This window comes from Copadichromis virginalis, linkage group LG9, assembly GCF_057382275.1.
Source record: "Copadichromis virginalis isolate Kocher_CV1m ecotype Utaka linkage group LG9, C_Virginalis_male_GT1.1, whole genome shotgun sequence".
In the NCBI taxonomy this organism is placed as follows: domain Eukaryota; kingdom Metazoa; phylum Chordata; class Actinopteri; order Cichliformes; family Cichlidae; genus Copadichromis; species Copadichromis virginalis.
This window is the reverse complement of record NC_140626.1, coordinates 7,341,431-7,365,929: the sequence shown is the minus strand read 5'-3', so window position 1 is coordinate 7,365,929 and position 24,499 is coordinate 7,341,431. Positions and strand designations below refer to the sequence as shown.

Sequence of the window (24,499 nt, the reverse complement as noted above, 5' to 3'; positions counted from 1 at the left end):
GTTAGCCATCACTGAGTCAATTAGCGATTAGCTTTTTATTCCTTCATTTTAGTGATTTTGTAACAGTTGTATGAAAATCCTCAAATGTCTCCACAATGTGAACTTATGATGAGCTTCGAAATCTGGCCAATGGGTTATCATTCTTTAAGAAACGATGGTATTCTGGATTATAGTAGCAAATTATTATTTTCAGTAATCCTAATCTAGATTATCAGCACCATAGTTCATCAACTTAAACACCATGCCTTTAAATGTCCTGTCATTATTTCTATGAAACAAATAAAAACAAAGACTTTGACGTGGTGGACATGGCTAACTGGTGGTTGGGTAGGCCCAGTAAGGCTAGCAGAGGCAGGTGCCGGACAGCCATCCAATACGAAAGCAGTCCAGCTTTACTGATCCTTGGAGAGCCACAGACTAAGACAGCTACAGGCAACATTTGATGAGCCTTCTATAGTTTGACCTGTGGGGGGCCTTATATGACTTAATTTCCAGATAGATCCTCTAATTTATGAGCTTATGAACCAGTTCATGCTGTACAAACGACAGTTCGAACAAATTTGGGGAGAAAAGAGACAATTACTTTATTTATTTACAAATATATTTCTAATATTTACCTTGAGTCATGTGGAAATTCACATAAAAAAAACCCACTGATGGCTTTCCACTGGACAGAAAACCCATTGATAACTAATCATTTCCGCTGTATAGACGTTATCTACAGATTTGCTGTGTAAATAAATTCTTCAAAATGTTCATTTTCAAAGCCACATTGTTCTTGTCAAGCTATCAGCGTCACCAGAGATTAATTGTTCAATCTGTGACCTTAGTAGCAGTGAAACAGTGGTTCGATGTATTGATTGGTCATTTGGAAGAAGCTGAGCTGATGATGTTTTATCACACAAGAATGTCACACATTTGATTACAGCTACTCGAAAGTGAGGACAGGGTTGTTTTTGCTCTTCCACCAACCTCAGCTGAATCCCACTGGTTTCTTGACATAAGTAGAAGACTTTGCTTTGGGCTCTGGTGAAAGGGCAGCGTCACTGTAGATTAGTTAATAATGATTTACCACAGCCTTTAGTGACAGGGCCAAGGAAAGTGGGCTACTAGGCTATACATACAATTAAAAGGGCACATTTAAATCTCCAGCCTCTTCACCCCACTCTACCCACTGGCCTACATAAAATGACTCAGGGTGTTCAGCTGTGTGTGTGTGTGTGTGTGTGTGTGTGTGTGTGTGTGTGTGTGTGTGTGTGTGTGTGACAGAAAGATGCATTGTGTCACAGGTTATGGGTCAGGCAGCCCACAATCTGGACTCTGCCAAGCAGCCGGCCCTCCCCTCTTTGTGCCCCCGTCCCGGGGTATATCCAGCCAGAGAAAAGTTCCAGCACGGGAGCAGCCACTGTAAAAGCCATTGTTGCGTACAGTCTCTGCCAGAGAGAGGGCTGCCTTGTCATCTATACTGCCTGGTCACATGTTTGGGGTCTTTAGAAAAGTGACTTGCATCATCAGCTAGCCACTGGTCTGCATGTGACACAGAAAACATGACTACACACTGAACTGTGCACTGCTTGCCACCTCCTGAGTTACACGTCAACATATTCTTGGCAGTGTGGTGCTCACATGCTGTTAGACTTGTATTCCTCTCATATTTGACAGAATCCCACTACCCATATTTAGGTTAGAAAATAAGAATGTATTAAATAAACAAAGAAATCTGGTTTAAAGTGGTGGATTTTCATTATTCTAGGTAGGAAAAAATGATATAAAATACAGAATATAATCATGCTACACTAAAGCACAAGGGAAAAACCAACTATCACATGTACACGCATTCATGGGCTCCAATATCTTTTAACAGATAAGCTTGTTCTCCTTTGTCCTCTGGTTGACCCACATAAAGGTCTTGGTTGGGTAATTGACTGTCACAGAGCTGCTTCTGTAGAAAGCAATTCAATTTCCACTGGGCAAGTTTGACCACATTATCGAGAATGCCGCCATTGTTTTTGTCAAGCCAGCAATGGCACGTAAAGGCAGCTCAGACCAGTGGGCCTTGAACAGAACGTGTACCGGGCAGCGCAGAAACTGGGGCAGTCGGTAACCCTGAGCCATGAGGTGGTCCCCTCCTGCTGAGTGGTGCTGACAGCAATCTGGAACGTGGCTGTCACTAGGTTGGATGGCATTTACGATCAGGGTCAGTGGGTTTGCTTCAAAGGAACAAAGGGGCATTGGAAATGGGACCAGATGAACCAATGGGATGGTTCAGAACGGAGAGGCGTTAACACTGCCTGTTAAGAACAAGAATGGATCAGTTGCCCAAAATGTAATCTTGATCCGTCAGCTATTTATTGGGGTTTTTACATGTATTTATAGTCACACTTGGACTGTAAACTATGACTGGTGCGTAGAACTGAAAATATTAACCTGTATATGCATTGGTCATTATCCAGACATCTGCTGGTTACATTGGAAGCCCCAGAACATTGGTCTTTGCCCCCATAACGGTATCATCTGATACCTTTGTAGACCTTTTAATCAAAAATAAATGTATTAAGGAGTCCTGACAGTAAAGGTTGTTTGCTCAGCATGATGGTTTGGATCAGTTTTAGCTGAATAAAAAATACCAACAATCTGCAACAAATGCTGTAGCCTTGGTTCCTTTTTGTTGTCCTCCATCCAAACTATGGGATGCATCAGGATTCTCACAATTCTAAAAGGTGAACTGAACATGTAATTAAACTAACATATTTAAAGCAAACTGGTGTTTCTGTGATTGGCTTTCCAACACCCTCATCCTTAAACAGTGTCTCATACACAGCATGCTTAACATATCTAAAGCGCTGCAACCTAGTAACCAGTGGAGTGGGTGCTATCTGCCCAGAATATGTCACCATGGTTGCAAACGCCCACTCATTTTAGATCAATAGATGCTCAAGAGCCTGGGGACTGGCTGGCAGATCAACAACAAACATTTTTACTGACCACCAGGAGGGGGTCCTGGCCCGGGCCACCGAGCACTCACATAAACCCCGACTCTAAGAAAGGCAGATTACTTGCCTGTCAGTTACCACTGAGGGTTTTTTAGTGACACCCCAAAAATAAGGAGAGTGAATTTGTAAATTAAGCGACAAAAAAAGACATGGAAGCAAACAGCAAGCACTCTCGCATCTACCTAGGCCATCAGTATGGCACACTTGGCATTTGGATAAGGTGGGGTTTTGTGATTTGCCACGCCACAGTGAGGGTCAAGATAAGCACATTGTTCAACAACATGTTGGTGTGGGATGAACAGGAGTTTGGAGGGAGGGGTTTAACCCAGGAATGTACCGTGCACAACCCCCTTAATCCAGATATGTAAGAAGATTGCATTCTAGTATGTGTATGTGTGTAGAGCAGTGTGCCTAGGCTGACCAGTAAAGCCCCTCTGTCTCACAGTTGCCAGTGCAGGAAGCTTAGCCATTGAAGCCTATAACACTTTTCAGACGATTATGGCACTCCAGCACGGTCCATCTCTAGGTTAATCCACTCAAAACAATGTTCCAGTCGTAGCACTTTTCAGAGAAAACAAAAACTACACTCAGGCTTTAGTGTGCCATATATGTTGAATTATACACAAGCTGATTCCCTGATGCACACAAACATGAGACTGTAATACAGAAAGTACACCAGAGGGAAGTGAATCACTGGACTCAGACAACTGACCTTTGTCATGGGGCTGCTTTCAGGATTTTATTTGTTTACTTAGTCAAGACTTAGTTTTTCCAATTTAATCTAGAAAATGAAAGATGAAACAAATTCAAAAATAAAATATTAGTCCTGATCTGTCTAGACACTTCCAGACCTTCAAAACACCTAAAAAGCTATCAGAGATAGACATAAAAAAAAAGAAGCAAAGAAGATAAATACAGCAAATATATCTAACCACCACCCTGTGCTAAAGTGCCAAGAACTGCCGCTCCTCTAAATGCCAGCATTAAACAACTTAATTACAGCCAAAACACAAAAGTGGTCCTGGCCAGTATGGATAATTTCTTACAATAAAATGATTGCACCTCAGGTAATTGATTTTAACGCATCTGCTTGAACTATGAGAATATTGCAGTTTAGGGGCTGCTTCGATTAACCGTGTGTTGTAGCAGGCAGCTGCTGATTTGGTTCATTTGAAGCGCTGAACTGGAAAACTGTGTTTAATGAGATCATTTAGCAAATAATATGGCCTCCTGTATGGTACAGAGCATCCAAGAAGTTTGTGATTCAGGTTTGGTGAGTGGAATTCTAGTGTTTAAGAGCCTGTTGTTCTGTACTGATCAGCAGGTATGCGTCTCTGGGCATTACTAGCTCCATAAATGCTTATGCTGAGGTTAATGGGTGACACCCTGTGGCTAATGTTTATATCTTATGATCAGCATATGCCAAAAGGAACTGCTGGCTGACGGCCTTTCACTGTGGAAACAAGAAGAATTTAACCTCTATTAGTGGTTTCGGTCACATCCCACAGCCAGGGATCAGCAATACAGAAAGAGAAAAATAAATCATATCATGCCAAAATTTCAGATCAAAATTTAGATCAAATCATCTTTCTATCAAGCTTAAAAGTTTGAAAGTATTGGGAAAGAATCCCACAAAAACAAACAAAAAACCTTCTCTATACATCAAACAAGTTCGAGAAGTTTTGTACACAAAGAAGAACATTAACTGACATATTAACTCAGTTGTAGTACCCTTATGCTCCAAAAAAGGTAAATCAAATACATTTTTTTTAGAAAGCACATGAAGTGCAATACTGTCTCTGAGTGAATCTCATCTATGGATGTACAACCACAAACCTGATATATATGACACATATAGGGCCAAGTACTTTAAACAGATGCTTAAATCCAATATATTCAACTATGCTAACTGGCACCATGTCTTTTACAGTAAAGTTACCTGTTGCATTTGTGATATTACTGTGTCTCTTCATTTTCTGTTGTATGGTATGCTGCAAGAACAGTCGTTACGTTGTGTGTGCATTGGGTTGTGCAGGCCACCCAAAGCAGTGTCTACTTCTCTGTCTGTCCTTCTCTTTTGAGGCTTGGGTTGTTTCCTTTCCCTGTGTCAACCTAATTCTCAACTATTCTCATCGTCACTGGCCGTTAGGATGAGTTCTATCGACTGTATATTGACCGTGTCTCATGTATGCATCGATGAAAAGTTTATTTTATTTTATTTTTCCCCCATTTTATCGACCGGCCATAACCACAGCCAGTGTGAGAAACAACATTAAAGAAAAACAGCAGGAGAAGGGAAAGAAGAGATGTTTGATCAGATAACTAAATGTGTTGTTACGGAGAAACTGACATAAAGAGGTGCAGAAAAGTATTCCTGATTTCTTTGTTCTGTTTTTGTATATTTCTCACACTTAAACGTTTCCGGTCATCAAACTAATTTTAATGCTAGACAAAGATAAACCAACTAAATACAAAATGCAGTTTTTAAAATTTGTTTTTTTTAAGGGGGTAGGGGAAAAAAAGCAAGGCCCTGTGTGAAAAAGTAATCGCCCTCTAAATCTAATAACTGGTTGTATCACCCTTGGCACCAAAAACTGCAATCAAGCATTTGAGCAATGAGTGCTTCACATCACTCTGCTTTAGTCTACCCTTCTTTGCTGTATTGCTTTAACTGAGCCACACCAGAGGCTTTTCGAGCGTCCAGTATAAAGTCATGTCAAAGCATCTCAATCAGATTTAAGCCCAGACTTTGATTTGGCCGACCCCGGGAAGGTTCAGCACTGTTGCAAGTTTTTCTCCATTTGGGGATAATGGCTGTCAAACCCTTAGAAATGGCACTGTAACCTTTTCCAGACTGACAGATGGCATGACTTTGTTTCTCAGCTGTTTCTTTAGATGGTGGCATGATGTGCAGCGTTTCACGTCCTTTTAGCTTGCTACTTTGTCAGACAGTTCCTGTTTTAGTGATTTCTTGATTCAGCAGGTCTGATCGTAGCTAACAAAACAAACTGAGCTTTCGAAAAGGTGTGGTTAATCACAGATAATTTATGATTTAACAAGGTGTGTGTCTTTTCCTTTAACAATTAAAATCACCACTTTGAAAGATTAGTCAAATCTCGAGTAAATACAAACTAATCTTAGACTAATACTATTTTCTGATGCTGTGTATGTTTATAGTTTTTCACAACACTAGCTCTGAGCCCAGTGAGAAAGACTTTGCCTTTAATGCTCCTTCATAAAAGTATTTGCCACAAGCTGTTTTGCATCGTGTAGAGTTAATCTGAATTAATTTAAAGAAGTTTTTAAAAAAGTTTTAAAAGGGGTGTGCAAGGCAGGGGTAATGCACTATGTCACTGGTTCCAACAATCCCCAACACTTGGCTGTTTTGCTCCCATTCAGCTAATGCTTACCTGACCAAGGTCCATCACCAAGGTCATGCTTCAAACAGCAAAGGAGGGGAGCAGAAAATAAGGGAAAGAAGGTGATCATCATTCTAAAGGTTCCACAGACCCTTTTCTTTAATGTTGCAAAGCTTCTCAGATGAACTATGAACAGGATTTTGTCTCCACTCCTACACTTTAAACACGAGCCAGTCTATACGTTTATGACGGAAACTCTAATCTCTCCCTGACAGAATAACCAACGAGCTGTCAATCAGTTATAAACAGGGGTGCACATAAGTGGTCCGGTGCGCATTCGCTGTCAAAATAAAACACGCGCACCAGATAAGAAGTTGCAACGTGCATTTGCGTACATATAAAGGCACTGTTTTTGGGATTTTCATGGCATATTCTGCACCACATCTCTGTGCGTTCATCATTTGTTTGAAGCCAGCTCACCTTCTGCAACCACTTTTCCAAGAATACGCGCTTCTTTTGCGGTTTGGACTCCTTCTGACATTTCTTTGGAGGTGGAGGAACACCTGATTAAAGGAGATTGCTTCTTGACATCTTTAAGAGTTCTAAACAAATGTCTGTCCTCCTCCAGAAAATCTTATGTACGCAAACGCGCGTTGCAACTTCTTATCTGGTGCGCGTCTTTTTATTTTGACAGTGAATGCGCACCGGACCACTTATGTGCACCCCTGTTTATAAAAAGAGCTGATCAGCCCAGCCAACAGCACTGCAGAGCCAGCAGAGCATAGAGGGAGCACTGAGACATCCGTTACTGCAGACATATCCATTTCATTAATGGACACCGGGAGTGCCTCTCTGCCAATCAAATGCAAGGGCACTGAAAGGCTCCTGGCCTTGGAAGGTTCTTCCATGTGTTAAAGAGAACTCTGATCACCATCCTAACGCCTATATTTTATCAGTAAGCTATTTCTGGTCAGCTTTGAGGGAACGTACAGACACACATACTGTATCCCCTTAAGGCAGGGTTTGGTTGGAGGATTCCCCACTGAGCTGAAAGCCCATCTGAGAGCAATTATAGGACTTGTGCTGAGGCTGTGTTAAAATTGGATTTGCTGTTTGGTTACAGAGCTGTAAAGCTGGCAGAAGGATCTGGACTGATCCACAGCGGTATAGTGTGTCCACTCCCTGTGTATCCCCTTTGTTTTTCCCTCTGTAGCATCTCTGTTCGGTGACAGCTGCTCGTGGAAAGTTCTGGGGACAAAAACACAGTTTCTGGAAAGTTGGTTCAGGGGTAAACGACTATCTGGGCCACGCATGCTCGACCGCGAGCCTAAAAATGACCTACACGAACAGAAAGGATTACACACCCACTGCAGAGCTGGTTCAACTAATGCCTATAACCTCAGTGCCAAAAAAATCAACACTGTAGCACTTCTTTGTGCTACTGAGTTTTATTTATTTTTTAAGTAGGTCAACTAGTGCTAGGCTTCATGCCCAATAATTTGACTAATAATATTCTAGCAGTCTGACAGAATGTGAAACATAAAGAAAATATAATTACACATATAATAGATTATTTTTGATCAGTTTGTAAGCTTCTGATGTATCTCTTTAAATGTGACAAACGGTGTTTTCATCCCAATGAAACACCAATAAAAGACATTTAGATTATTTCTTGCATACTTTGTCTCCACAAAATGATTCTGCTTTGTATTTTTAGGTACTCCTGCAGCAATTTGTAGTGCGTTAGGTCAAACAGCAACTGTACCAGCCCACAGCAACAACTCTACACCTTTCCATGCGCCTGTACACTCCACCAGATGATGTGACAGACCAATTCCATTCTCCTTTTAACAGTAAATGACCTCTGGCAAGACAGCCGCCAGCAGAACAATTTCGGCGTTGATCGATTCACTGCTCATACTTTGTCTCTTTGGCAGCTGCATTAAGTAATTAATGATAGCAGCAGCATATGACGAAGACAATACGTGCCCCTCGATGCCTCGAGACTCCTACGCTCTGATGCTTTCACCAGTCCTCCCACTCGCTGGCAACCAGCTCCCAGCTGCAGGTCTCCTGAGGAAAACACTGAGAGCAGAGAGACACAGCAGATGGCTCTCAAATATTGTCTTTGATCTGCAGGAAATTGCTGCAGTGTTGCGCTAAATCGCTGAGAAATACAAGCTGTTACACTCAAAGACAGAGTGCAACAAGTCAAAGAGCAGCCAGAACCCAGGGAAGAGGGCGAGAGGGCCGCAAGACTTTTTTATAACACACTGATTAGTCCAAACTCTGACTTTACATGCAACGCCATTACCTGCCAAGTTGTGCATTTTGGATAGAAAAGCTGTTAAAGAAACAGTTTTTGAATTGTAAACATTAGAAGCATGGTGACGTGATTTCAAAATTCAGTCTTTATGCAGGCGAAACTAGCGTGGGCGAAGAAAAACAAACAAAATGCCAAGAACAGTGGGATACTGATGGTGCTTCACTTCAGCGCTGCGCTGACTGTGATCCCTCAAGGTGCAAGTACAAACCTCAAACACAGATGCAAAACACTGCAAATTCTAGCACTCTATTAGTCTGTTACTTAACACTAATTAGCAGATAAACGTGCCTGTGCACTGCTCCGGCACGGTTTATTAATGTAGCCTGCTAACCTTGGGTGATAACAGATGCAGCAGTTTTGAGCACGCTGGTCACTTAACAGCATATGTTATTTATTTAGAGACTGAAATATTCAGTATACTTAACAATGGTTTTATTTAGGTCCTAGTTGATTTGTCCACTTTAAAACAAAAATAAAACCAATTAGGTAATTTAGCCTCCTTTTCTGCAACAAGCAACTGTGTGCTGCCAGATACAGTTTTTATCATCAACACAGAAAGTGCAGTATTTGTGAGATTCTTAAGAATAGCTTGACCTGACCACTCATCCACACCAAGAGGCGGCTGGAGGGTGTAAAGGACTAGCAGCTGTTCAAAAGGCTCTGGACACAGCGAGAATAAGTTATGTAACTACGCACTGAGAGCCCAGTGCCCCGAGCATCATCACTTGTGTGCAAACAGACCTCTGTGGAAAACACAGCAGAGGGGGAGCTGGCAAAGTTACTTTCTAAATAAATCCTACACTAGAACACCCACACGTGCCCAGCACCATATCAAACACATAAGCGTACACACAGCAGTTGGTGCTGTCGGTCTGAGTGTTTCCAGGTGAAATGCCACAGGCAGAAGGGAATGAGGTTTCCACATTGATTACAAACAACAGTGAAGGGGAAGGAGAAAGCATGGACAGGGAACGATCCAGAGGGGGAGAGAAGACCAGAGGAAGGCAGCTTGAGAAAAATAATGTAGCCGAGTTATGAAAAGCAGCCCAGATAGGTGTTCTTCTTACCTTTTCTGGGTACATGCTGTCCCAGTGCATCAAGCTACAGCAGTGAGCCAGGCTCAGAGAGAGAGAGAGACACGTTGAGCGACAGGCGAGGGACTAGCTAAACAACAGAGAGCTGCGGAGCAAGGACGAGCAGAGCGAGATAGCTGGAGTGAGCAAATTAAACAGGTGATGTACCCCCGTCATCCACTACATGAATAGGCAGCACGCTGCCTCACAGGCTGACAGGCAGAGCAGCTTTAGGGATGCTGGATACGAAGAACTGCAACTAAAAAGGGAGACAGAAGAGAGGCCAAGGCTTCGGTCTCTCCTGTGTCAGCTCTGTTCTTCAGTGACATGCGGCTCACTTACATGTCAAGTTTACACTCATTACCTCATCTTGGAAGAACACAAGGTAATGAAGACAAGTAACAACCGATGGATTTTAAACACTAACCAACCTGTCACTCTCACTTGAAGGAGAAGTTGCCGTCTAACCAATGCAAAACCAATGTTAAATGATTATAAACTACATAACCTGCTTTTTCCCAATAACTGAGCAGTAACTGAGCAGATGTAGAATATTATGGTTTTCTAGGAAATCACTACAGGACAGCAACCCTATTAGCTTGTGAAACAATAACATGTTCTCTTGCAGAGCACTTCTTTGTTACTGAAATGCCTAAGGTCACATGGAGTATGTATGCATTTCAGTAACAAAGAAGTTGTTACTTCTGGTTGTGCCCGGTTTTGTTTATGCCAACTGCAAATGAGGAAACAAGCATTGACAGAACTTCTGCAGGTTAATATAAAGGGATTTGTGCATACACTGCAGCCTTCACCTGTTCTACGCCATAACTGATAGATGGGCATCTGAGAGCAAACATGCAATGTAGTCAAAGAAGATATCAAATGATCTCCAACCTAGTACATGGTCTGTGTGTTGTCTGATTGTGCCCTCAATCTTTAGCTGGCTAATAGGAGTGATTATTGGAAGTACGAGCTCAACATCGGGGGAAAAAAGCCTCTAAGAGTATGCACTTCTTTTGTGGACCACCAAGTGAGTAGTTACCCTTAGGGTATCCCCAGAACTGTTTGGGCTGAAAACTCCTGATGTCCTGACATGTCCGTGTCAGTTCTCAGTTATCCAGGTCTTGGGGGAAAAACAGGCATCTGGACTTTTTGTGGAGATATTTCAACTCTAATCCAACGGCTTCCTCCATTCGAAAGAAAAGGTGGAGAGGGCCAGGTATTTAACCCCTAGTGGGGGTTGTCTCTTGGCCTCTTAGACGAGAGGAGGAACCTCTTCACAGGTTCAGCTGCCTTCTTTTTTCAGGCTCTTAAGATTAACGTCTGAACCTGTTTTTAGGAGTGCATGTGCGAGCAGCTTACGCCCTCCAATGCCATCGTTCCTCTGTTCTGAAGTGAGCGGTTTCCGTCATATTCCTTCCTGTTTTCTGAACAAAATGACTGGGTGTGCATCATAAGTTAGTACGGATAATGTCTGCCTATGTAGCTATGTGCTAACCTTGAAAAAGCTGGGAACCTTATCTTGTGGTCAACAAACCACATCTTTATCGATATATATGGAGGTGTCAAAACTCGTCATTAAGGGTACTAGGTGAGGTCATCAAATGACGTCTTTATTGGGGAAGAAGAAGAATTAAACTGGTGTGACACTTTATGACAGATTGGTCTCTCTGGCTCCTTTCATGTGAACGCACACTGTGACTTGATATGAAATCTTCTTATATCAAAACATTAATAAAGGAAAAATGGAAAGCAAGCAATCCCCCATAACAGCAAGCCTTAATATCAGCTATTGTGGGTTTCTTAAAGCCTTGTTGCTTGGGGCTTGTGGATATAATCCTCATGCGCATGCGTCACAGAGGCATGCATCGGGATGGATGTGGAGGAAGAAATAAATAGAAACATCAGAAACATCAATAGAAAAATCTCATATCCCGATATAAGGCATTTATCGTCCCGACAACGATATATAATAACAAAAATTTTACATTTTCTGTAAATTCTGTTAATCTCGGGCAACTTGACTTGCGTGAAGTGTTTTCAGCTGGGCGTTGTGTACCTGGAGTCGAGTGTTACGTATTTATTACACGGCGTGCTGCGGGGGAAAGCCTGTTCTAAGCTTTTTCTTTTTTTTTTAGCACCTGACAGCTCTTTTTAGCTTCTCATGCGTAAACACTCTGCATTCTATTTCACTTGATTCAGTTTATTTTGAAAAATCTCAACAGGCTCTTCAGCTTTATTGTGAAAGGTTTATGTGGAAAATAAACATGCGGACGGCGGAGCCACGCGGTGGTTTTACCGTCGTTGTTGCTAACGACAATGCATAAAAACAATCACTTGTCCGTCTGTAGTGTGGCTATATTAAATATAAGAGAAAGAGAGAACTTCAGGAAATTATACAGTGACCATCAAAACGATGAAAAAAATATTGCCGTAAACAGATGATTTTGCGACACCACGAAACAAACGATAACATAATATGAAACAGACGTTTTCACATCGTCATCCGATATATATCGTTATATCGAACAGCCCTAGTCACAGGTTGGAAAGTGGACCAAGAGGAGCCATTCACTAAACTCCAGAGACAGGTGTGCAGACTGACTTAGCAGAGGGAGCAGCAGAGAGACAGAGCGAGGCAGAAAAGTAGAAGAGAAACCTCAATGCCCAGACAGAAGAGAGAAAAAGAAGAACTAGGAAGAATGCATGCAGCCAGATGCACGCACTCGCAGAGACAGACGCTCACATGAGCACAGCAGATGCACTGTTTGCTCAAGTTTATTATTAGATTACCAAAAGGTCTAGTGCTGCACTTCTGAGGGAAAAGCAAGCCTTCATTGATTTTACTCGCTTGTTGCCTCACCGTGAGTGAGTGTGCGTTTGTAGGCACTGATGCAGGAATGTCAAGCACGCGCTGGAAAACAAGCAGGGGCCTCCTTTTCAGCCGGACCGGTAGCAAGTCTCGGCACAGGAGATGGTTACAGCACTGCTTGCGCTCATATCTAGTGGAATTTACTGTCTTTGTGTAATAAGAGTGTATGCTTTCTTCAAAAGCTTTCAGCTTATTTGGAAATTGGCTGTAAAGAGTCCCTGCACATAATTTTAGGCTGCACGCACAAAGGGCCCATTTAGCAAAACATGCAATTAGCAGGTTATTGTGGTGCTGTGTGTTTAAGAGCAGGTTGTTTCTGTACAGTAAACTCAAGAGCTTCCCAGGACACTCAAGTGGGACAGAAAGGCTTTCTCACTATCCACCTCACTGTCCTTTCTAAGAACAATACACACATTCTGCTTCACGTGGGAGAAAACGCACGTCACTGAACTTTAATGAGCCGATTCAGCACAACCAAAATAACAGCGGTAAATTCATCAAACCTTTCAGCGAGCGACTGCAGTTTCAAAGTGCATTTAGGAGTCTCAAGCAACCGCACGTAGCGGTATATTTCATTACACTGCTAAACCCTTGATGCACATTCCCAAACTTTGCTCTGTTGCGCAAGTCAGCAAACATACAATGCAGGAGGACGGGGCCAACGTGTGCACGTGCTTCCCTCTGCGTTTCATACACAGGAAGAAGGAAACAGCAATGAGCAGGCCATCGACATCCCAGCATATGCTCACACATTCACAACACCCGCTTTTAATGCTCTCCTCCATCTTTAATGGTGACCTTGTAGTGTCGCTATTCTGGATCACTCAGCTCACCGTGGCAGCTGCTTAGAGGTTCACAGCTCACGTGCTACAACTAATCTCCTCATTAACCAAAAATATGACAATGTACCTGTCTGGGATGCCTTTGCCATCCCATAACCGGGTACGAGCAGCAAAGTCAGGGTCCAGGGCCTCCAAGCCTTCCCCCCGTCTATCTCTCCTCCTCCAGGCACGACTAGCAAGCAAAAAGACCACAAAGCAGGCTGAAGGCAGGCAAACGCTGGCCTCAAAACAGCAGCATACTTTCATTTTTAACCCCTCTAAGAATCCATCTGGATGCATACAAGCTTGTTATGTCACTGTGGCTACACAGCAGCCCTTCAATTAGATTTCTCTGAGAGGAGAAAAAAAATAAAAACAACAACACAATACTAGAAGACAGCTTATTTAATGGGAGTGACTGATCCATCTTGTAATCTCAGGGAATTACCAGTTTCATCACAGACACAGAGAGTGCAGCCTGTGAGGATTTACTTAACAGCCAAATGTGTTGGAATTATGAAAGAAAGGGAGGGTCCAGCAGTGTTTAGACACTGATTGTGTCAAATGGTATAAATCCTGGCGTGAGGGTGGGGGCTTTAAGGCCTTTCTACCTGTGAGTGCCTGCAGGGCAGCTGGCCGACTCCATGGCATAAAAACACAGACCCAAACACTTCCAGGGCCACCACATCTGTGTGACACATCCACTGAGAGAGAAAACAACCATCCGACCTCTCCAAAAATCCCACAGAGTGGCATTCATCTGCTCATTAAGTCACAGTGCTTTGGAACAAAGAAAACTGCTTCCAGTCAAAAAAGAAGAGAAGCTGAGTAAAAAGCACTCCTGAGGAACCTGACTCAAAATAACTTTCTTTGTGGGGATACACACACTGTGTGGTCAGACAAACAGACAAAACAACAGATAAAAGCAGAGTAAGCGTAGAGAAAACCAAGATGTTTATGTGGAAAAAAGGGCTTTAAATCACATGTTTGCTAAATTCAAAAAAGAAAACACACAACAGATCCTACTGCGAGGTCCCCGAGAAGTGAGGAAAAGAGGCTTATTTTGCCCGTCCAATAAGAACGTAGTAGCTGTGCTGTCTAGACGAGAGAGGAGGGGGAGGGTTGGTTAATAAAAGGGAGTTGGTTTGGATGGGGCTGTGTGACCACCGGCCCAAGCAACCTCCAGTGGTGCAGAGGAGGCGTGGAGTGAACCATCAGTCTCTGCCAGAGCCGGCGAGATAAGCAAATTACACGAGGAAAGCATGAAGAGACACGGAGGCGTTAATCGCCACCCGCACATCAAATCAAATCAATTAAGAGGGGGCCAGCTGGCACTTGAATCCTCCCATCCAGTCTCCATTCATTCAAAGGCTCCTGAGTCGATGTGCTCAGGAGAGGAAATGTGTTTGTGGATGGGTACCGTTACTGCAGCTTTAGCCTCTTCTAATAACCTGATTTGTGGACAAGGTTTGTCCTCCTTGGGTGGCTTTAAGTTGTAAGTGGGTTAAAATTAGTCTTATTAGATGATACTGCCACTCCAGACAGCCTGACAGCAAGTGTATTAGTGCCTGGCAGTCTGCATTTTCACTGCACTGGCATGCTGGGACACTGGACATGCTCGTTGCCATAGAGATACATCATGACATCATGGTTTTGCACCTTCAGTGAGGATCTGAGATGACTGTGACGTTTACTGCAGCTTCAACAGTGTTTGCTACCTCACGTTTAGACCAGCTTCAGCAGCTTAACAGAGAAGCTCCTGTATGTCAATGAGCTACTCAGCCTTCAGTGTTGATAAGATAAGATAACCTTTATTAGTCCCACACGTGGGAAATTTGTTGATGGGCTATATGCTAATATATCGGCCACTGTTTTCCCCTTTCAGAACATGAAACAATCAGATTTCCCTAAAATTTGTTATGTTATGGGGAAGAGAGAGATGAGGAACATTGAAAGTGCTGCGAGGTTACGCAAATAAAAGTTATCATCTTGTTAAAATGGAGTGTTCACAAGCTTGGATTCTAGTATTTATGTGGATGCTAATTTGAAATGCACCACCTACCTAATCTGTTCCAGATTAAGCACACTCTTCATGGCACTTGGCAGCTGACACCTCCCAGCAGGATACTATGCACTGCCACACCACAAAAACTTAAGGTAGTCACACCAGATCGCAATATGCAGAGCGGGGCTGATCCAGCACGTGATTCATGCTGGACCAGCTCCGCTCTGCAACCCAGTGGACACAAAAGCTCTAATGCCTACATGCCATGTTGCACACCACAGCACTGCCATATCTATGCCACAAAGGTCAGAGGTGTCATAGTGGTGCGATGGTGGCCCACCTTGGGTCAATCAGATAATTTTATGTATGTTTTAGCAAGTCTCAATCACAATACAGTGGAACCCCGACTTACGAATACCCCATTTAACAAAAAATTCAACTTACGAAGGCACTTAACGGCAATATTTCTGCCCGTGTTACGTCAAAATGCCCGCTTAACAAAATCTGCTGGCTCTGATTGGCTGAGCCCAGAATGCCTACAATGCCCACAATTGGCTTTTGTACTTGCGCTTCGCTGTTCCACTTGAATGACGTATTAGTGTTGCAGTTAGCAATTAGCCTATAGCCTATCGTTCACTCAAAAGGCGCAATGGGTGCTTCGACTTACGAAAATTTTCGACTAATGAAAGACCCTCAGGAACGAATTAATTTCGTAAGTCGGGGTTTCACTGTATTAAGTAAACACAAAGGATACAATTAACTATTTTTTTTCAAATCGCATAAAAGTGAGTTTTACCACTCTGGCACTAACAAGTGTCTAAAACCAACTTCTAAAATACAATATTGCCTCAGCAGGAACCTCCCTCTGCCTCTCTCTCTTCAGGGGGCAGTTTGCTTGTACCCGTGCAATGGCAGGAAGCAGTGGAAGGAGAGGAGCTGAAAGAATTGGGCTTTCTGCAGGGTCATTCACTTGCCTGGCAACAGGCCAAACAGGACAAGCTAACACAACAAGGTACAAAGAGAGAGGGAGTGGGTTCCACCTGCCCCGGCGACTACAGACACCGCAGAGCTTGACGGGGAGCTCTGGCTAAATCCTGTCTGCTGTCTGTTACTTATGCGCCAAAAACCACCCCAAAGAGCTGCCCATGCAAATGTAAATGCCTGAGAGTGAAATGTGTTTATTTTGGCCAAGCATATAATTAACTCCAAAAGTTTAGTGAAGACAGGCAGTAACACAGAAAGCAACCCTTTTCTTTCTTCTTTTTTTTGTTTGGGGGGGGGGGGGGGGGGGGGGGGGTTATGTCAATAGCGACCCACCAACCCGTTGGCCATCCAACAGTACATCTGTGGCTCTGAAGCCATAAACTGTGGTGGTGTGCTGCCATTCTCACTTTCCTTCACATGGCGCATCACACATGGCATTCGCACTCACACATGTTCTCGCTCACACAACGGTCCCCGCAGCGGAGCGATCGGGGGCTACAGACTGATCCACGGCAGATATGACCTAGTTTCTATTCAGGCCCGTCTCTTTGTTCACTCAACAGTGGAGGAGGCTGCTGCAGCCCGTGGAACAAAGAACACAAGCAGCACTTGGAACCTTGGAACCAGCTGACCCTGCCTGGATACGGCCGGCCCAAAAATGGCTCGTGAAGGCAGAGCCACATGGCCTCCCACTGTCTTCAAATCTTCTCCTTTTTCCTACTTTGATCTACCAGCGCTCCAGACAAGGGAGGATAAGCCCCAGTTCCTGCAGTCTCCCACAGTCCCCCTGTCTGAGAGTGATGAGACATATCTCGTGGCCTTAGTTATCAGTCTGTGGGACGGGAAAGAAAGGAGAGGGAGGAAATAAATTTTATGATTTCAAAGTGTGTGTGTGTTGGGGGGGGAGGTCAGGAAGTCTAGATCTCTGCAGATACCAAAACCTTTGCAGAGATAATCTGTCTCAAAGCATTAGCCTAGCTATAATGATACCTTTACACACCTTCCTGTGGTACAGCAACATAAAAGTGTTTGAAAAGCTAAAGTGACAACAAAGCTGCACAGCCTTATATTCGATCTACCTGAAGACTCAGTTATAGAAGCCTGCATTTAACAAGCAAAACCATTTAGTCGTTAATGGCCCAACTACAACGCAACCCCCTCACCCCACTCCGTCTGTACAAACCAGACAAATTCTGCTTCAAAGGCAACAGCAGATTTTAATAAGCACGTGCAACTGTTGATGCGTTTACTCAGAACTGGCAAATGATGCACAGCTGATGAACGATTGCAGCTAAGCAAGATGATGAATGAAGAAGCTGGAACTTCTCTCTACGCAATGACAGAATGTGACTGGGACGAGGGCAGCTATTTGCAGATGGCCCAGAGGAAATGTGAGCAAAGAGTGTGAAATAAACCAGGGAGAGAGGAAGACGTGAACAGAAAAGGGAAAAAAAAAACATAGCTGAGAGAACAAAGAAACAGAAAATGAATGGCGATCATAAGAGTGAGTCACTTTTGCTGGGAGGGGAGCAGTTACAGAACCAAAGGTGTCACCCTGTGTGGTATTTGGTGCACCTGCAAAGCAATGCACAAATGCGCAAAGCAAGGCTTACTAATAGAAATTAAGCAGCAGCTTACCTGCATGTGTTCTGTTGAGCTGCTGCTCAGCTCGTCTCCAGACTCCGAGTCGTTGCGGAGCTTGTTTAGCCCCTCTCCAGGCAACTCGCTCAGAGGGGACGTCTTGCTGCCATCCGGGCTTTTGTGGTTGTTCCCCGATTTTGGTGTTGGTGAATCAGCCCGCGTCCGTGGCAATGTGGAATTGTTGGGGTGGTGGTGGTTGTTGTTATTGTGGAGAAGTACCAACTCAGCCACCAGCTTGCAGTGGTGGGGACTCCCCACGTTCTGGTTAGCATCCTTGGGCAGTGCAGGCGGAGTGACGCGATCAGAAGATGGAGAGGGGGTGGAAGAAGGCGACGGGCGTCCGAAGCTGGACATTTCTGGCTGAGGTCTGTTGAGGTTCTCATTGGAGGCCCGGCAGATGTCCAAAACGGCGGGCTTGGCCCTCAAGGTGGGTTTCTGGGGGGGCATGAGCGCCCTGCGCACTTCCCTGACGTACTGTGCTGGCACATAAAATGCCTTTGCGCCTTCGTCCTTTCTCACCTGCCACCAGTCCTCGTTGGTCTTCTTCACCAGCATATAGCACTCTCCCTGCCGGATAGCCACCATCTTGTCTTTGGCCTTGTACTCGTAGTCATATTCCACCTCAATGTAGACCTGTCCCGGAGCGATGGGCAGCCCCTCTCTGTCAGCCATGTCTGTGGGAACAAGTGCTTGCCTCAGCTGATCAGCAATCTGGGCCTGCAGGGTTCCTCATATCTCACTGAGGAAGACAAGACAGAGGAGAACCATAAGTTGTTAATTTTTATTTTTTTTAAAGACTACAAAACTTTGAGCAAAGTTGAACACACACATCCAGTAAACAACACAAACCCTCTGCTATTTATATGGCCTGGGTATCCACACCCCACTTTATTACTCAGCTTATAACCACAACCACAAAGCGCTACTGCTGAAACACGCTCACATTATGACACAATGTTCCCCCAGTCAGACGTGCTCGGATGGTGAGTCAACCACAAGCAGGCAGTCAACACTGACTGGCCCTGATAACGGATACGACCACTAAGGATATCCAGCCTGGTAATCCGATCGTCCTCTGCTGAGCTAAAGGTGATGGCAACATGACCCCACACACTAATCTTAATGACTATAACGACACTGTGGAGGCCACGTTCTTTCAGTGGCTGCACTTAAAAATAAAGTCGGCATCATTTTATTAGCTTCTTGTCATGCACTGTATAAAACCACTACCAGCCCGTGGTAGCCTTTGTGTAGCTCTCAGGCACACAAGCAAGGCTGCACTTCAGTAAATGTGCTTCATGGATGTAGCTCCCCCGTCTAAAAAGTAAAGCCCAAGTGCAAGTGTCTTCAACATGGAGTGTTTTTAATGGCCATTAACATGCAGTTTCTCAGGGTGTAAAGAGAAGTCCAATTGGGAGGAAGTCTATGGGAAAATCCACTTCCTTCTTCCTTGATCTATGGCCTCAATAAAACCTTTCCTCACGAGTTCATAGTTTCAGTCGATAATGTGAAATATTACGAAATAGATTGTTACGTTTACTGTGTAAATTTTGGTCCCAATTAGTCTCCAGAAAGACAACAAATAATGTATAAAATAATTTTAGCTCAATTTCACATGTAAATAATAATAATAATAATAATAATAATAATGGATTGGATTTATATAGCGCTTTTCAAGGCACCCAAAGCGCTTTACAATACCACTATTCATTCACTCTCACATTCATACACTGGTGGAGGCAGCTACAGTTGTAGCCACAGTTGCCCTGGGGCAGACTGACAGAAGCGAGGCTGCCATATCGCGCCATCGGCCCCTCTGGCCAACACCAGTAGGCAAGTAGGGTGAAGTGTCTTGCCCAAGGACACAACGACCAGGACAGAGAGCCCAGGGATCGAACCGGCGACCTTCCGGTTACAGATGCGATTCCCAACCCCCTGAGCCAAGGTCGCCCACAAAAGAGCCAACAGAAGCTATACAGCTTGAGATGTGCAATTTCAACATCCCTAAGTTCTTCCAAACTCATCGAGAGTGTCATTACATGGATATTACAATTTACAGATCACACTGGATCTAGAAAGTCATAAAACCTTCATTTAGAGAGTTGTAAGGAAAATAACAGTTTTCTGTTTTTCATGATCCAAACCATTGTTTAGATTTTAAAAAATAATAATTTAAATCGACGTGCATTTTTAATCCGATGTGTTGTAATGCTGGCATCATCGCACCAGGAATATCTCAGTATTTTATTTAAAAACTGTATCCTCTTGCAGGCTGGTTCTGGACCACATGACTGGAATCCCTGATATAAAGTCTATGAGTCCTGCTCTGCAGCTTTGGCATCATTACTCATTAATGCAGCTACAAGACACTGTGTGAAACCTCTTAAAAGCTTGAGGCGATCTCTTTGCTATATCATGTACACTCAGTGTGTGAGTCAGAAGACAGCTGGGCCCCACGCCATTCCTGTGCAGTTTGTTTTGGGACGAGACCTGTCATTGAGCCATCAGATAGTATCCTTTCATCAGTTAACCTAATATCTCCTCATATTGAATTCTTCTTCTTCTTCTCCTGCCCCTGAAATAGCAGCCGCCACAGACTGAAGTCTAGGCGGCAAAAGCAGCTGCTATTAGTGAGGCGTGAGAACATGCCGCCAAATCTACAAAGGGCCCCATCCTTACGTAAAGAAATAGACAGCTACACCCAGAATAGATTTACAGTGGTAAGAGCCGTCTGGGCCAGAGTGGGAACCCATGAAAGATGTCCATAATGAGCTTTAATAGTGTCTGTTTCATCTGTTTCAACACTATGAAGTGTTACAGTTGCATCAAGCCACAGCTTTCTGGGTGTGTGTCTCTGAAAGCAGCCCGGTCCAGGCTTGTCCCAGCACAACCTCCAACTGTAATGTCAAATTACACATGCATCAGCCTTTATGAATGACCGTCTCTTCAGGAACATGCAAGGGCAAGAATGCACCACTCAGACACAATCTACAGTTGACACCATGAGCAAAGCTGCCAAAGATGTAGTCACGTGCCTGTTAGGGCTTCCACGTGATAACACCATTATCACCATAGTTGGCATGGCAGTCACTGTCCTGACTTCATCACAGGAAGCTAACACAGAGAGCAGTGAGTTTAAGCTCTTCGGCTTAAACTGATCGCGTACGTAGTAGTATGCAAGGTTGTAACAGATAACTACTAGCATGTGAAGCTGAGGCACCTATCTGAAAGGCTCCCAAATATACCCAAGGAAAACCATTTCCCACACTGACCACAAATGACCACAAAACCAAACGATTAAATCTGCTCTAATGGGAGCATAAACCGAGAGAAACTGGCTGGAGATCAAGCATGACATCACTAGCCTCGGAAGGGGCCCCCAGCTCCACTAGTCACTACTGTTAATTATTAAAAGCAACTTCTCAGCAAGAATGCAGCTGAAATATGGAGCTCCTCGTCTCTCCTTTCAACTGCTGTGGTTCTGGCAGAGGACTCGAGAGTAAATCTTGTTGGAAATAAATACCCAGCACTGCACAGCAGGGTGTCACAGCACTGTGCAGCTTTACAGGAGCGCACTGGCCAACTTGTTGCTCAGCAGACTCTTACAAAAAAAAAAAAGGGATGTTGTGCAAATACTGCCTGTCCCTGTCGATATGGACCTTGATAACCATAAACTTACTGTGTTTCTTTTGTGGAGTTTTAAAAGAGGAGCCAGGTGGTTCGAAATCCTCAACCAGTGACAACAATCCGGTGACAGAAATAGGTCTCTGGAAAAACATTTTTAAAGATTCTTAACGAACATGTTTATGACTTGCACTGCTGCACACCGTTAACATGTTAAATCAGTGTCTCTCAGCTGGGTGGGTGTAGATGGAAGAATATTAAGCTAGGCATCAGTAAGGAGATCACGACCAGAGCGTTTACCTGCATACATCTGCAGACAAGCCACTGTAGCAGCAGAAACACCCTGAGACCTGCACTGCCTTTGTCCCTATGCTTCACCCAAAGCAGATGTGTGGATGAGCAGCATCCACTCCAACATGTGCTCCTGCTGCTGCTGCATTGCAATCCCATCTATGCGGGTTATTTGCTGCATATGATGAGCATCAATGGGAAATAAACGCTGCTTCTCCCTGACACAGCACTGGAAAAGCCCCCTCTAAAGGCAAGCAGTCTATAAATTGTAGGGGGGGGGGGACTCAGAGCATGCCTGAGGGGGCAGGCGATGGTGAGGGGCGGTATAGGTGGGGGGTAGGGTCCCTTCCACACACACACACACACACACACACACACACACACACACTGCAGTAACGCAACACAAAGGAGTTTAATCCATGTGAATTCATGACAAAGGGTCTCCGAATCGACATCACCAAGGATTCCCAGGAGCGAGGGGAGAGGAGGGCATGCCTGCCAAAGAAAGCCCCCTCCTCCTATTTATGTCGCCTCCCGGACCGGGACAAATAACCAAAAACACCGAGAGGAAATTAGCCCATCAACACGGAGTGATGCTATCACGTGGAACCTTTAATTACCCTCTCAGTAGAATATCAACAACGTTTCCTTAGTTTATTTTCCCACTAGCAGACATTTTCGGGGTATTTTCGAGAAGCTTCATGCGTGGACAAAAGCACTGCAGGTTCACTCGAGTACGAACCACCGCGCGCTCTGCCACAGCGTGCCATAGCAACAAAGTAATTCCGACAGAAGCCAATAGCCTCGCGCTGACCATCGCGCCCCGCCAGGATAAAATCACTCACCTCGAGAAAAAAGAAACTCCCGCTTCGTCTCTCCGTGCTTCGTGCCGACCGCAGCGGTACTCCGAGGGAACTTTTTTCTAACCTATTTCAGTCTCGCCTGCTCCGACTGAGTCCGCAGAAGACCTCAAGTCCTTCAGCCAGCTTGTTCGCAATCCGCCGCCTCTCCACAGGCTGTCAAGTTCCGAGCGGAAACAGCGCACATCCGGTCATAATTGCCAAAATAAATCTGCCTCCGTCAAATTCTCGCTATTGGAGATAATCACGATAACGCTATCACCATAAGAGCCATATTGATATAATCATAACAAAAATAATAATATTATTAGTAACAGACAACCTTGCCTTTGCACTTTTCTATTTCTTGGAAAATGAATTACGCTTGATGCAGTCACACAGCTGTGGGGCACTGACAGACTCTGTACCCACAAATGTACAAAACAATGGAAAAGAGTTTTATTTAAAAAATATCAAATGTGCATTAATTACACATTTTGGAGGTTATTTAAAAAAACAAAAAACACGGTTATCAAATCAGCAACAGATAATTATATTTCTTGGTTATTTTATTGTTTTATTCGTCTTATGCTACGGGAACTTTACAGGGAACTTTTGTTTTGAAGTTAATTTGCATCGTAAAGAACACATTTTATTATATCTATATTTTTGCTCACTAAAATTTATATCACAATACTCCGCAATACTAATTTGTCCAAGCATAACAATCTCCTCGCTGAACGGAGTTGTAGTCCTTGGACTGTGCTACTATATTATCATATTATACACATTTCATCTCAGAGGAAATCCTCACACATAAACACACATTTGTTTTGTTTTTTTAGGAAGAAAATTTTACTGTGTAAAAAAAACAAATCCTTGAAGGCTTGGGGAGTTAATTAACTTGTGTTTATAATCCTACATGATGTGATAAAGTAATCAGCAAAATTTTCAGTTGAATAGTTTTTAGATTTTTGATGGACCTTTAGTTTCATGAACAAACAAACTTGTTTCCGGTTTGAGTTCCCGTACTTTATTGCACCCTGTGGCAGTTGGGGCATTTAACACAGCAGTCGTCTGTCACTCCCACTCCGCCCGTCTGTCAACGCTGATAGACGGGTTTCAGAGCCTCGAGGTCTCCCTGGCCTCTCCCGGCCGAACACCCTGGGGGTCTTTGACTTTGATCTGGTAAACTTGGAATAGTTGTAAATTTCCTCAAGGTAAAGGTCATGACAGTAAGATGAAATTATTTCCCTTCAGAACCAGGCTTTTAATTCTCACAGTCTTTAAATCGTGTAACATCACCAAACATACATAGGCTACTGAGCTGAAATTTCTTTTGGTGATCAAAGAAGAGTGTTTTACCATCCAAGCAGGAACATGAATGATTTAGTGCCAGGAAGCAGGGAGGCTTCAGTGGAGTCACTCACCCAGACTTAGCCTCTGGCAAAAACACTACAACCATAGTATCTTAGAAAAATGTATGAATGTGTCATAAACAACTCTGTGTTAAAACACAACATGTTGTTGTAAAGAGGAAATGACAGTTCCGAGCACTGATTTCAGTACACATCAGTCTTGTTTAGAGAGGTTTTTTGGCTGTTTTGCTCTTTTTTTAACGTTTTGCTAGTGTGCTAGCAACTTGCTAACTTGCTTTCAGTTTTTTCAGAA

General features: G+C 43.8%; 1 protein-coding gene across 5 annotated transcripts in view; it reads right to left on the bottom strand.

Annotated features, from left to right (window-relative positions):
• Window positions 1–23,011, bottom strand: part of arhgap12b (Rho GTPase activating protein 12b) — a 65,352-nt gene extending 42,341 nt beyond the window's left edge. For all 5 annotated transcript variants that reach the window (XM_085467514.1, XM_085467517.1, XM_085467518.1 and 2 more), the window contains exons 1-2: window positions 22,835–23,011; window positions 18,072–18,813 (exon numbers count right to left, since the gene is read on the bottom strand). In XM_085467514.1, the coding sequence (XP_085323640.1) occupies window positions 18,072–18,746 (675 nt within the window). In that variant the 5' untranslated portion in view covers window positions 18,747–18,813; window positions 22,835–23,011. The remainder of the gene's footprint in view (window positions 1–18,071; window positions 18,814–22,834) is intronic.
• Window positions 23,012–24,499: the final 1,488 nt, after the last annotated feature.